This window comes from Dermacentor andersoni, chromosome 4, assembly GCF_023375885.2.
Source record: "Dermacentor andersoni chromosome 4, qqDerAnde1_hic_scaffold, whole genome shotgun sequence".
Taxonomy (NCBI): domain Eukaryota; kingdom Metazoa; phylum Arthropoda; class Arachnida; order Ixodida; family Ixodidae; genus Dermacentor; species Dermacentor andersoni.
Window position 1 is genome coordinate 202191931 of NC_092817.1, and position 14661 is coordinate 202206591.

Genomic DNA, 14661 nt, shown 5'->3' on the forward strand with positions numbered 1-14661 from the left:
ATGTTAGGTACTCTGAAATTCATAGTAATGAAAGTTTTTTACATTGAAAATAAAGGCATTCTGATGGGAATTTAAAAAAATTCGTAAATCTGAAAATTTCGCTAATCTGATGTTCGTAGTAACTATATTTTACTGTACACATATTTTTTTCCCCGATAAGCTGCACCCCCAATTGCTACACCCCAGAAAAAAAAGAAAGAATCCTTGCTTATTTGCCATGAAAATAGCTGCATACACTGCCCAAATATTTTTTAAGAAACAGCCTCCATTCACGGATTCACGAATCGTCCACGTCGTATCTTGGTCCAGCGGCTCAGTTCGCCACCTCTTCAATGACACTGATGGCGGAGATATTCAACCTAAACATGATTTCATGGCACTGTGTGGCACGCTGCCATGAAACTGCACCTTGAGGTGAAATTCATGCTGCTGTAAAGCCACGCCTTAAGTCGAAATTTGCATATAACGCATCAGGACTTACAGTCAAAATTGTTTAAATTTTTGATGTGGCACTTAACAGTAGGTTTGATGGCTGATACCCGACAAAACAGCGCTGGCTATATCTAGCAGCCAAGCCACTTGCAGCAGTGGACGATAAACTGTCACTGGAAGTTTGCTGTCCATCGATGATTGGGCCTGAGATGTGTGCACGGGCAAGACTGAGGACCACACTGGCAGTGAGCTTGCGTACCAAGTTCACATGTGTGCTTGTTGAGCAGAACAGGTTAACCTTTCGTACTGACGAAATGCCTCAAACCGTATTTGCACAGCACAGCATAAACACCTTGTGTCATGCAGTTAATGTCGCACGTCACAGCATCGCGACGATACACGATAGGCAAACACAAAACGCTTCCGTGGCCATAACTACCACAAAATTTGAGCCCTTTTCATACCACAGCTGACGACCCTTCAGCTGTGACGACCAAGGCGAAAGTCTGAGTGACCGAATTCGTCTGCCATTGAAAGAACGGCTGTTTCTGGCTATCTTTCATAGATGGCAGCACATTGCGGACTATCTTATAGTGCTTTTGGGTTTCGCACACTAGATGGACACTTTCTAAACTTTCAGCAGGAGTTGTTTGTAAAACAATGGAAAGCTCCCTGCTCGCCAGACTCTACTGTGTTGTAGCCGTTGCGACCAATGTACGAGGCTCAAAAACATGCATACAGGCTTCCGAGTGGGCTCATGTTTTTCAGCACATACCACCACAAACTCTGAAGCAGAACCATTTGATGCTCTGCTTAGTTTTCGAGGGTGAAGTTCAAAAGTCTAAGAAGCTTTCTGAGCACAAAAACACAAAAGTGCACTCTGTGTACCTGCACATTTTAAACTTTTTTCAAGCTCACTTTCTAGCTTATTTTACTGCGCATGACCCGGAAGCCTTTTGCGAACAAAATAAACCAGACATTTTGTAAATGCAATGTTCGTAGCAGATTTTAGCAAAATTTTCTTACAACAACATAGAACACACTCAACGAAGTGAAAGAATGTGCCACAGAACACCTGGCACGGCGGAGCGCCAAACGAGTAGAAGCGAAGGGATTAAGTAGACTAAAGCACAATAGTGAGAAAGAACCTGTAAACAAATCTTTTGTGCCGCTGGTATTGTAGAAAGTATTGAATTTGCATTTTTACATGAAAATATCTGAATAACAGCACTTCGAAAATAAACTAACCTTAGAGATGAACATGTTTGCATTTTGGCAAGTAAAGAAACAATTTTTTTTTTTCAATATTAGGCACTTGATGTTAAGGTTTCCTATAAATCCAGCAACTATTCGAACTATTTGCTTAGAAATTATTCGACACTAGTTACTATTCACACTGAACCAAAAGATTGATATAGTAGAATCTCGATGATACAAATCTCTCGGCATGGTGCAAAACTTCATATCACATGAAATGCATACCTCCCAAAAGTTCAAAAATCGGGAAATGAAGAGGGGGCGCGGCGATGGCCATGAAATAGTTGACTACTTAAAATTTTCTCTTTTCAATCCTTTTTCCTCGCAATCCTAAAACCTTCCATTATCTCATAGGGGAAATATTGGGTACACACAGCAGACTTTGAGAAGAGTGCAGTGCTTTAGCTTGTTGTCTTCAAAATCAAGCTTCAAGAGATGCTGTCATGCCGCTGATCGCATGAGCGCAGCTTTCCATTGACGCAGTGCCGCCTTCTTGGTATCACCTTAAACAGGAGAGATTGGAGTTGCAGATAGCCGCATCGCAGCATTTGTCCACACTGAAATAAAAACAACGAAAGAGAGCTTGAAAAAGGGAAAGCTAGCGTCGTAATTCATTACCGCACTCACATGGCATGCAGAGAGCGCTCCTAATGGTTGAAGAAAATTTGAATCACTGGCATGCTTGTTTCGCTACAATTTGGCAGCAGCGACACTTCGCGTGTTCCAAGGCACAACATTTCACGACCTGCCTGATAATCTCGAGTTTCTGTTGTTGCACCATCCTAGCTGCATGCAGCCTGATGGTGATAAGGACATGATTGGCGCAAAATAAGGGAATCTGTTGACTTTTCTTGGCAGCTGCAAAGTTACTTCGTATCGTGCAATCTGATGGGTGCAAAGGTATGATGGGTGCGGTGGGGTAGAAGTTAAGGCGGAGAGACGTAGGTCACTCTGGCAACAGGAATGCGAACGGCGCAATGGCGCAGCCGCTCTGCCGGTATGACAACAGCCAGTGGCTGGCCCTACCAGCGGCGGCTTGATTGTTCGGATCATCCGCGGCGGCGTGAAAAGTGGTTCGCAACATTCGAAATTAGCACGTTGTAAGCTAATGGACGGGGGACTGGTCTTCTTAAAAATTCATATCAGCCGTGATTGTATCACCGAGATTCTACTATAGTATTTGCACAAGCCTACTAAAATAACAACACTGATTGCAACATCTGTTCATGACTGCATGTGCATTTTCTCTCTTGTGCACAGGACATCCCGATGAATCATCCTGAGAGGGCTGAAATAGCTGGCTGTGGGGCCAAGAACCGATACAGGAGCATATTGCCAAGTGAGTCTGGTTTTGTTTGTAGAGTTTGTTACCATATAGCAGACTTCTGCTAATTCGACTACAGATAAAATCTGCAGCCAATTTTTTTGGACTTAACAGGGATTTTCAAAAATCTGGAATAATCGGGAGTCCAAAATACCAAATTCTCCAGAACCTAACTGACGTTATTCCACAAGTGGCCAATAAAGGTTCTTGGATCCCCACATTCGGGGTTACCTTCAATTTCGTGTGACTAGCACAAGACGCATCAGCGTTTACGAGCCATGGCATTCTCAGCTCAGTGTCAAGCACGCTATCTTATCACAGCGTGGAAACACTGCCACCCGTTGCACACGATAAAGACAAACAAGTACACGTGTCAATACCCCCCTTTTAAAAAGCATCGACCCGATGCTGCAAACAAACAAAAGTTATAAACAAAAACACCCGTAGCAAAGGAACAACAAATTAAGGAAGTACGTCAGCGGGCGTAAAAGGGCATAAGACACACAACGTGGGCCACTTCAGATCGTGCGCGGCGTCGCTGTGAATGCGAAAGGCCGTCTGGCACGACCTCATAGTCTAGCGCACCAATACGTCGGATGACCTTGTAGGGTCCGAAATAGCGTCGCAATAGTTACTCATTCAGTCCTCGTCGGCGTATCGGGGTCCAAACCCGATACGCCGACGGGTTTGGACCCGTCGGCGTATAGTGAGCAAGAAAGTGCAATATAACTTCCTTAATTTGGAAAATCGGATAGTTTGGACTCGTCCTTTGATCCCAGCAGGCCTTTGCATTATTTAATGGCGTCAAACTCTTGTTAATTCATACATGTTTAGCCACACGCTGGCTGATTTGGACATTATGCTCCCTTATGTAATACCCTGAAAGGGGTCCTTTAAGCGACAATAAAGGATGATGATGATGACATCACTTGGAGCACAGCGAGCTCAGAGCGCCGAATTGTGCGATGCAAAAGAGCAACAGTGGCACTAGTAGCCAATGGAAACAAAGCAGCAGAGTCCACATCGCCATAATGGTCAACGGAAATTGTACTGAAACAACAAGAACGCCAAATGCTTCATGTTTGTTTATGCATTTAGTATGCATTTACCACTGCCCATGACACCGCGGTGGCCACATGTGCCTGCAGAACTGCATAGTCACCATTCATGTTTGCGTCGATAACAACTGCAGTTTCGTCTGCAGTGGTTTCGGTGAATATTAGTTTAATTTTGACTTGGTGCGTGCATTGGCTGCATGTCTGCAGAACTACATAGTCACCATGCATGATCACATCAATAACACGAGATTTAGCATGTCCACTATATGCAGGTAAATGCAAGCGGACTGTGCATTTTACCTAATGAGCAGAGGTGCAAACATGAACAGCCTGCACGGTGCAGCCATCTGGTGGCGCAGAGCTCAATCAGACCAACCAACACGGAGCTCATATTACAGTAACCAAGTGTTTCCTACTTCGCTGCTAGTGTAACTTTCCAGCAGCAGTTTCTGCTGAAAACTTACACCAGCAGTAATGCGCATGATTTTATTATGACGCGACTATTCATGGCAGTGCGGTAAAACCGGTAGAGAAATGTGGCGAGGGTTCCGCCCTACACATGTCCACATTTGCGGCACATGGTATAGTGACTGAGGATCTGCAAACGCACAAGGTCTGCACGAAGCTTGTGCCGAAAGTGTTGACCAAGATCAGAAAGAAGATCAGATTTGCGCTGTCAAGGATTGTTGGATTTGATTCAAAATGAGCTGGACTTTCTTAACTCTGTCATAACTGGAGACGAATCCTGGATTTTCCGAGTACGGCCGAGAATCGAAAAGGCACAGCTGCGAGTGGCACATAAAATCATCCCCCCGCCCCAAGAAAGCGCGAATGAGCAAGTCTCGCATCAAAACTACGGTCATTGTCTTCTTTGACGCCTAAGCAATAGTCCATTTTGAGTTTTTACTGCAGGGAAAAACTGTCAATTCAGCCTTTTACCTTGAGGTGCTCAAGAGATTGAAACGCCGGGTCGCGCGCACGTGAGGGCTGATATCAAAGACACGGCCAAGCTCCACCATGACAATGCTCCCAGCCACACGTCCTTCGTTGTTGCCAACTTCCTGGCCCGGAGCAACACCCCGGTGGTCCCCCATCCCCCCTACAGTCCCGACCTGGCTCCGTGCGACTTCTTTTTGTTTCCCCAATTGAAGAGAGCGCTGAATGGAAAGCATTGGGAGACCGTGGAAAACATCCAAAAGCATGTTACAGCGTTCCTGAGAGACATTCCCATCGAGAACTTTCAGGGTGCCTTCCAGGCATGGCAGACACGTCTCTGCAAATGTATTGATGCAGGGGGAGAGTATTTTAAAGAATTTTAACCATTTGTACAGGTCCGGTCAATAAATATATTTTTCCCAGAAAATGCACATTACATTTGTAATAGACCCTGTATTACCTTGCTATTAATATTAGTAAATATTAGCTTTAAGGTTACTGCAGTATTAGCTGTGTTTGTCTGGTCGCCCTCTCCACACCACCAGGTGGCTGCACTGTGCAGGCCGTTCACGTTTGCACCTCCGCTCATTTGGTAAAACACCCAGTCTGCTTGCGTTTACCAGAATACCAGACACCTTAAAGCATGGACAGCTGGGCTAGTTGGTTGCAGGTAGCATTATGAAACATTGTTCCAGCACATAAGTAAACACGGACGAACAGAGAGGGACAACAAGACACCGTAAAGACAACTCAGTAAAGCTCTCTAACGACCAGCGTTTTGTCCGTAACAGTTGCAGCAAGCAGTAGTTTTATTTTTACTCAGTGTGCACATTGGCTGGGTGCCTTCAGAACTGCGCATTCACCATGCATGAGCTTTAATAACATCTGCAGTTTTGTCCGTAACGGTTGTGGCAGAGTAGTTCTTGACTTCGCGCAATGCGTACGCATTGGCGGGCAATTGGAAACTTTAGATTGGCTAGGCATCACTCGTTTCGATTTTGAGGAGGTGCCGGCGACCATGCCGACAATGTATCAAAACAAGAATGTTGCTATTTCTGCTCGATTCTGTTGCCAAATTAAAGTTAGCACCCTGTCGTGCAGTCAGTCCAAATTATCACACAGCACTCTACAAAGTGTCTGAAATATCAGATGTCCTTGTACAGTCAAACCTTGATATAACCAACTCGGTAAAATCAGCAATTTGCTTCATTATATTGAAATTTATTACATTGAAATTCAACCTTTTATGCAAGTAAGTACAGTCGCCAATTAATTTTTCTTACATGGAAGGGGCCGCAAAAGTTTCCAAATTATCAGGCAATCAGAAAAAGCAAGCGTGAATCAGAGAACATTTCATTTTGTTGAATTTAAGAGTCGGCGGCAAAAGATGGTTTCATGCCATGTTGACAATATTGTTACTGTAATATTCCTCTAGAGGAACGTTGATGAAGACGCTTTTGATCTGGCCCGCGCATTCAATCATATGGCTCAGTGCTTGCTCTCCTTGTAAATATATTGTAGATAACGTTTCCCTGTTGTGCCTGCCTCCACGCAACATCTTGGTGGTAGTGCTGGGGGCCTGACGCAAGATGGAGCTCCGAAGCAGTCACCAAGTCGCCACTCGGCATGTCTTCTGGCTGTGAAACTGCTTCAGCAGTGGCCACCATGCCAGCCATCACCCTGGCTCCACCCCATCATCCTGGGACCTTTTCCAGCGCTGATAACGACGTCATCGACTCGATTCAACTCTATGAGTGTGTAAGCGCACATTACAGGTGGGACCCAACCTTGATGCTGGCGAACGTATTTTATATCAAGCTGGAGCGTATGCAAGACAAAAATATGCAAATTGTCTGGGCAACCTGCAGGCTGCCAGGTGCAGACATTTACCGAGTCGTGCCTGACGTACATTCAAAATGTGCTGGCCCTTTTCCGAAAAGTTGACGCCGGGATGATAGAAGCCGATAAGGCTGCGCACGTAGTAAAAGGAATCGCAAACGGTGCATTTAACCTGACTGTGTTCAAAGACTCTTCGACAGTCAGTGAGATTATTGCTAAATGTCAACGCATTGCCCATAACTTCACCTGCCTTCCTAACACGGCAGTGACATCAATTTGTGGGGGCGCTCGTATGGCACCAAAGCCGTCAGCATCAGAGAATACCACCTGAATCGCTCTACACGAAATGGAAGCCGCATCGCCTGCACATTTCGTGCGAGGGGAGTCCAGTGATCCCCAACCGACCATATCACTTATACAATCCATTGTTCATCAAGAACTGGCAAATGTGGGCATTCAAACCATCTATGGCACCTTCTCAAACAAGCTTCTCCAGCTTCCGCTGTTCACCCCAAAGCCAGCACCAGGCACCAACCCAGTTGAACTAAAAACATTTGCCAAGAACACTACTACCACCGCCCAGTACAGCAGCTCACCCTCACCACGACGTTGACCTTCTCGTTCACCTTCCCTATGCCGTTCCCCATCCTCGTCCTATTCCCGGTATTTTCCTTCGAGAAAGTGACGGCTGCAGCTCCTGGAGGTGATGCTATTACAACCTGCCTTAATATTCCTCCATTGACTCTCCTTACGAATCGGAACCTGATCGACGTTCAAGTGGATGGCCTACCTGTTACAGCTTTGATCGACACCAGCGCCCATATTTTTGTTATGAGCTCTCAGTTCCATCAACAGTTGAAGAAAGTTATGACCCCTGCCTCATCATGTGCTGTACGTGTGGCCGACAGTGGTTCGTCTCCTGTAGCTGGCCTATGTACCGCACGTGTCAGTGTTGCTGGCCGCCAAACTTCTGTATTGTTCACCGTCCTCGCCCGCCATTCCAGTGATGTCATCCTCGGTCTTGACTTTTTATCCACCCAGTCCGCCCTCATCGATTGTTTCGTTGGTACTGTACACCTTGACCTACCAAGTGCAATTGATCAACCCGGACCAATTAAAGAGTCGGCTCTGTTCTGCCGAGCATGTCCATTTGCTATTGCAAGCCGTGACTTGTGTTTCTGTACGACTATGTGCTCACTCCCATCACTGCTGTTCTGTTGATGCACAGTGTTGGTATTGCACACGCTGTTATAACTCTACCTGGCAATCTTGCTTGCCTTCCTGTGCTGAATTTCGAGCTGTGCTCACAAGTCCTCCCACAGGGCATTTCCCTCACTATGTTGACGACTACATCATCTCGGCCTAGCCTCCACCTAATGTTGCTTGCTCACATACCACTGATATCTCATCTTCTTCACCAGATCTGTCTTCTACCAACCTGAACAAAATGATCATTCCAGACCTTTTGCCCCATCAAGCTGATGATCTCCTTTGCATCCTCCTCTTATCAGGACGTCTTCGACCTTTGTGACCGTCATCTGGGTCAAACCTGCGCTGTCAAGCACCTCATAAACACTGGCGATGTCCATCCGATCCACCACCAGCCATACCGGGTATCTCCAGCTGAGTGCCACATCCTACAAAAGGAGGTTGACAAGATGCTTTCCAAAGATATAATCAAGCCATCCTGCAGCCCTTGGGCTTCTCATGTGGTTCTTGTTAAAAAGAAAGACGACAGTTGGAGATTTTGCATGGACTACAGGCAGCTTAACAAGATCACTAAAAAAAAAGATATGTACCCACCCCCTCGTATAGACAATGCCCTGGATTGCCTTCACGGCGCCGAATATTTTTCTTTAATCGACCTTCGGTCAGGATACTGACAGATCGCCGTCGATGACATGGATTGTGAGAAAACCGCTTTTGTCACTCCTGACGGCCTTTATCAGTTTAACCCTTTTACAATCAATGACGTAAATATACGCCGCCGCAAACAAGTCCGAAAATGGTCGATGCCGTATATTTACGGCGCAGTCTGTACGTTTAAAAAGGGCGCCAATTTTTTAACTTTTTCTTTTCTGTCATGTGCAGCCACTATGTGGGGATACAGGGAATTTTTCTCACGCGCCTCCCTCTCTCGGTTTTCGTTGCAGGGTTTGTTTTAGCACTAGTTTGCTCCCGCTCGTCTATATACTACCGCTCGCGCATTGGCATGCGCGCGGGCGGGCGGCCGTTTGGATTTTGTTTTGCAGGCGGTTTCGGTTTTTTTCGCTTGCGAAACTGATGGCTATGTCGTTCCTAATCGCTCAAAGTGCGACCACTTGTTTCTCGCTCGTTTAGTGCTCACAGGGGTGCGCATAGGAAGGATGCCGCTGTGCATGCGTTCCCGTTTCTTTTCTTTTTTTTAAAGACTCGCGAGAACTAATTGCCCTAACTGGTTGGCATAAGGTGAATATTAGCGGAAGTTTGTCACACGTGTTGCTTTTTTTGATGGGCACACAACCAAACAGTTTTCTTGAGTGCGCGCACCTACGCAGTTCAATTACCCTATGGATGTACGTATTAGTGTAAGAGCAGGAACATTTGAGGCTTGCGAAATATTCTCGTGTGCAGATTTTCAAAGCCTTAAACTATGTGCATAAAAATGAATCAAATTTTTAATTCTGATAAGTTTATTTTCTTTTTTATTGTTATTCATGAATGAAGAGTGCATATATACCAATGCAAAATACTTTTTTCTCACTTTACGGTCACCCTAGAAAAATTATAGTAATTTTTTTTCGAAATAAGTCCCTAAGAAGAATCGGAACATGCAGTAAAATAAATCGACCCTGGGCGGTCGCATATGCCGAAAAAAATCGACCCTCAAAGGGTTAAGGGGGGACATGGCTTTCGCATCGCGAAAAATTGCCAAAAAATAGATTTTTTGAAAATCACATTTTCAGTTTCTATAACCCTTTTTCTATCTGATACCCAAATATCATCACTGTAAACCACTTAGAAGTGCTCTAAAAAATTCGTTTTATCAGCCAAGGTGGCGAAAAATCTCGTGGAAATCAAGAAAGAACAGCGTTTTTCAAGCCACAATATTTCAGGAACGGCGCGATCGAGCGCCGCCATCTTGGTCTTCTTGGAAAGCGCATTTCTTCGTCTTCAAATTTGCCGCTTCAGCTATCTCCTCCATACAGAAACAAGCGCACAAAAAGCAAATGATTGAAGGTCGTGCCGGAGTCTGCAATTGGCCGCGACCGCCACGTGACTTCTGCGCGGTTCGCCATTGGTCCGGCGCTCGCGTCGTCTGCTTGGCTCTTTGCGCCTCGCGAGTATGGACGTTTCCACTCGCTGTAATCTCAACGTGTCAAAACTGGCACTACGCGGACATCGCAGCGTGGCTGATCCCTATGCCTGTGGACGTTTCAGACTCGCGGCTAAGCATTCCGAGCATCGGTGACGCGGACTTCGCGACCAAGATTCACGCTCGGAATCCTCGGACATGCGGCTAAGCCTTTCAGCACTCGGTGTTTCGGAATTCGTGACGATGCACGTTGCGCACGCAATCCTCGGACACGCGGCTAAGCATATCGTGCCTAGGGAGTCTCCGACTCGGCGATCAAGCACATCACACATGGACTTCTCAGACCGTCGCCTAAGCATTTCGCGCGTCGGCACCGCGGACTTTGCGAATAAGCGCATCGAGTGTCGACTCCTCGAGCCCACCACTAGGAATTTCGCGCTTCGGCACCTCGGACTGCGCGAATAAGCGCGAGGGTTGACTCCTCGAGCCCGCGACTAGGCATTTCGCGCGTCGGCATCTCGAACTGCGCGCCTAAGCACATCGCACGTCGGACCCGCAACTAAGCATATTGCGCATTCTCTGTTATATTGCCACGATAGCTCGTAGCAATATCTATTATACCACTCCTTCATAAAGAGAACCTCATCATGAGCTCTGTTCACTAGGCCCGTTGGGCTGGCACAGACACCTGGCTGCAGAAGTGATTGAGGCATCATAGAAAAGTACAATTCTGGAAAGCACCTAGCAGCTGCAAATCTATCACTGGCTCTCTGATCCTAAGTTATACAGTCATTGTCAAGTAAAGATGACTTGGGAGGCTGCTGACACTCGGAGCCTTCGTTCAGTAACATGGTAGATTCTACCAAAACAAAAAGAAAATTCATCACTGATTGTACTAGGGATTGCTATCAATCGGGCAGCCTGCGGATACAGGCTGCCTGAATGTACACTGGAACTATATTCATGCCCACACAGAGTTCTGCACGTCACTTGGTTTGAAACTTAGGCACCATGCCCTTTGTAGAGCAGCAGCAGCAAAGAGTGCCCTATAATAAGATAAGGGGGGGGGGGGGGGGAGCGCACCAGAGCAGAGGCCACATGTACAAGAAGCCCCACACCACAAAACACCCCAAAGACAACAAATTTGTTGCCTTTTAGAGAACTGAGAAGAAGGTGAAACTTTGAGAGCCGTTTTCTCAAAACTGTTTTTCTGCCTTTCTGCTCAGTTTCTGGAGCTGATTTCTTTGTTACCGTTCAAGATATTGCTCTGGAACAGCCACCACAGTGTGGCTGCACTGAGGAGGACGAAGACGACGTGTGTGTGTCGGCTTGATATAGCGTCGCCATTTTGGCCTTCATTAGCTTCGCTGTAAATAGATTGTAAATAGCATTCGGCTTCAGCTACACGTAACATTAATTTGGTGGAGGTGGACGTTCCCCGTACCCGTCATGGAGCTTCGCAGCAGTCGCAACGGCGACAGTGCAACTTCGGCTCCTGCTGGCGGCACTTCATCTACACAACCGTCTCCGCCTGCAGCCTCGACCTACGTCGCCATTTCCCCCCCCTCGGGATCCTGGTGTTTTCAACAGAGTCGGCAGTCCTGATGTTGACGACTGGATCCGCTTATACGAACGTGTCAGCACCAGTCACAGGTGGGATCCGACTATTATGCTTGCCAACGTTCTTTTTACCTCAACGGAGCTCTACTGGCGTGATTCCAGACTCACAAAGAGGAGATCTCGAGCTGGGATCTCTTCAAAGACAAGCTACGCGACCTTTCTGGCAATCCGTTTGGTTGACAAGTCAATGCCAAAACAGCCCTTGCCACATGTGTGCAGACGTCGACCGAGTCCTACGTGTCGTACATTCTCGACGTCTTGGCCCTTTGTGCCAAGGCTGACCCGAACATGTCTGAGGACGATAAGGTTAATCACGTCCTCAAAGGCATTACTGACGACGCGTTCAATTTACTGGTGTTTATGAACGTCACCAGCATCGATACCATCCTCAAGGAGTGCCGCCGCCTCGAGCATGCTAAAAGCCGCCGGGTGTCCCAGCACATCACGCGACTTCCCAACACAGCTGCTACGTCATCCTGTGACGACCTCTTCCACCAGCCGTCGCGATGTGACAACTTGACCCGCATCATTCGTCGTGAGGTCGAAGCGGCACAACCGGCAGCCCCTGCATTACCGTTACCTGATCATTCTCCGGTGACAATCTCCTTGATCCAGGCCGTCGTCCGTCAAGAGTTGTCCAACGTCGGCCTGCAATCCATTCGTTCCGTACGCTCGGAACCTCTTTCTCCCCGCACGTCACCACCCCTGCTCTTCTTACTCCTTTTATGGACAGCGCAACCCCTCCGAACGGCGAACCGTGGACGACAAGCCGATCCGTTTTAACTGCCGACGCATTGGACATGCCGCTCGCCACTGCCGCAGCCGCTGGACTTCTCCGCCCGTCGTCAATCTCGTTCGGCCCCGTCACGCCGTGCTCCTCCTCCGACCTACTCCCCGCACCCCCGACCGGAAAACTAGACAGCGCAGCTTCTGGAGGTGAAGCTGCAATGACGACATTGACACGAAATCCTCGCTTCACCTTACCCACGAACAAGAATCTTTTGGACGTTCTCGTCAACAATGTTCCTGTGTGCGCGTTGATTGACACCGGGGGGCATGTGTCCATTATGAGTGCTGCTCTTCGCCGTCGGCTCAAGGAAGTTCTGACGCCCGCCCCGAACCGAGTTTTACAAGTCGCCGACGGAGGGACTGTCGCTATTGTTGGCATGTGCTCTGCCCGACTCACCATTGCTGAGACACACCGTCGTTCTCTTCACAGTCATCGAGCATTGCCCTCACGAACTCATTCTCGGTCTGGATTTCCTTGCCAATCATTCTGCCCTCATTGACTGTTCAGGCGGCTCACTTCGCCTTGACTTGCCCCTTCTTGCCGACCCTGTGGACCCGCCTCCAAGCCGTTTGAGCTGCATGGATTTTATTCGCCTACCACCTCACTCTGTGACACACGTCGACTTGTTGTCCTCACCAGCTGTACCTGACGGTAATTACGTGGTCGGACCAATTCCGGCAGTTATACTTACACGTGGTGTTACCGTGCCGCACACTGTGCTGACAATTACTGGCAACCGCACCTGCCTTGTCAATTGTCAACCGCACCTCCCTTGTCAATTTCGTGCTAACCACGCAAGTTCTGCCTCAGGGGATTTCATTGGCTATAATTAGCACTTTGCAGGATGATGAGGTCGAGCCATTCACAGTGGAAGATCGTCACAGCTCAGCCCATACCATGACGTCATCGCACGGTACTGACATCAACATTAAGATGGTTTCCTCTGACCTTACACCTGCTCAAGCTGAAGCTCTTTGCCGCGTTCTTGAAGGCTATCGCGACATTCTTTACTTTGACAATCGACCGTTAGGTCAAACGTCCGTCGTGACCCATCGCATAATCACTGGTGATGCGAACCTTATTCACAGACATCCATATCGTGTTTCTGCGTCCGAACGAGCCGTTATTCAACAGGAAGTCAACAAGATGCTTGCAAAGGACATTATTGAGCCTTCCTGTAGTCCCTGGGCTTCTCCCGTCGTACTTGTCAAAAAGAAGGATGGAACGTGGCATTTTTGTGTAGATTATCGCCACCTGAACAAAATCACAAAAAAGGACATGTACCCTTTGCCACGTATTGATGACGCTCTAGACTGCCTGTACGGTGCCACCTATTTTTCTTCTATCGACTTACGGTCCGGCTACTGGCAGATATCCGTCGACGACATGGACCGAGAGAAGACTGCATTTGTTACCCCTGACGGCCTTTATCAGTTCAAGGCGATGCCTTTCAGTCTCTGTAACGCGCCCGCCACCTTCGAACAAATGATGGACTCTGCTTCAGGGGTTCAAGTGGTCCACCTGCTTGTGCTATCTGGACGACGTCATCGTTTATTCGCCCACATTCGACACGCATCTAGACCGTCTTTCAGCGATTCTTGACGTGTTCCGCCGCGCCAGTCTCCAGTTGAACTCGTCAAAATGTCGCTTCGCTCGCCGCCAAATCGCCATCCTTGGACACTTCGGGGACGCCGGAGGCGTGCGACCCGATCCAGACAAAATTCGTGTCGTTACAAATTTTCTTGTTCCGAAGTCTACCAAGGACGTTCGTAGTTTCGTAGGGCTGTGCTCTTATTTCCGACGCTTTGTGAAGGATTTTGCAACCATCGCACGTCCCCTTACCGACCTCTTGAAGAAAGACGCCCCTTTTTCTTGGGGTCCTGACCATGCCGCATCTTTTTCACAGCTGACTACTCTCCTTACCACGCCTCCAATTTTGGCCCACTTTGACCCGTCCGCCTCAATGGAAGTTTGAACTGATGCCAGTGGTCATGGTATAGGAGCAGTGTTAGCACAACGCCAGCGTGGACATGATCGCGTTATAGCCTATGCCAACCAACTTCTATCACCCGCCGAGCAAAATTATTCCATCACAGAGCGCGAGTGCCTC

The 14661-nt window shown here is 47.7% G+C and overlaps 1 protein-coding gene across 2 annotated transcripts in view; it reads left to right on the plus strand.

Annotated features, from left to right (window-relative positions):
- The window catches only part of LOC126538497 (tyrosine-protein phosphatase non-receptor type 7-like), a 172647-nt gene that overhangs the window by 94647 nt on the left and 63339 nt on the right, over positions 1-14661 (plus strand). For both annotated transcript variants that reach the window (XM_055074816.1, XM_055074817.1), the window contains exon 8: positions 2950-3028. In XM_055074816.1, the coding sequence (XP_054930791.1) occupies positions 2950-3028 (79 nt within the window). The remainder of the gene's footprint in view (positions 1-2949; positions 3029-14661) is intronic.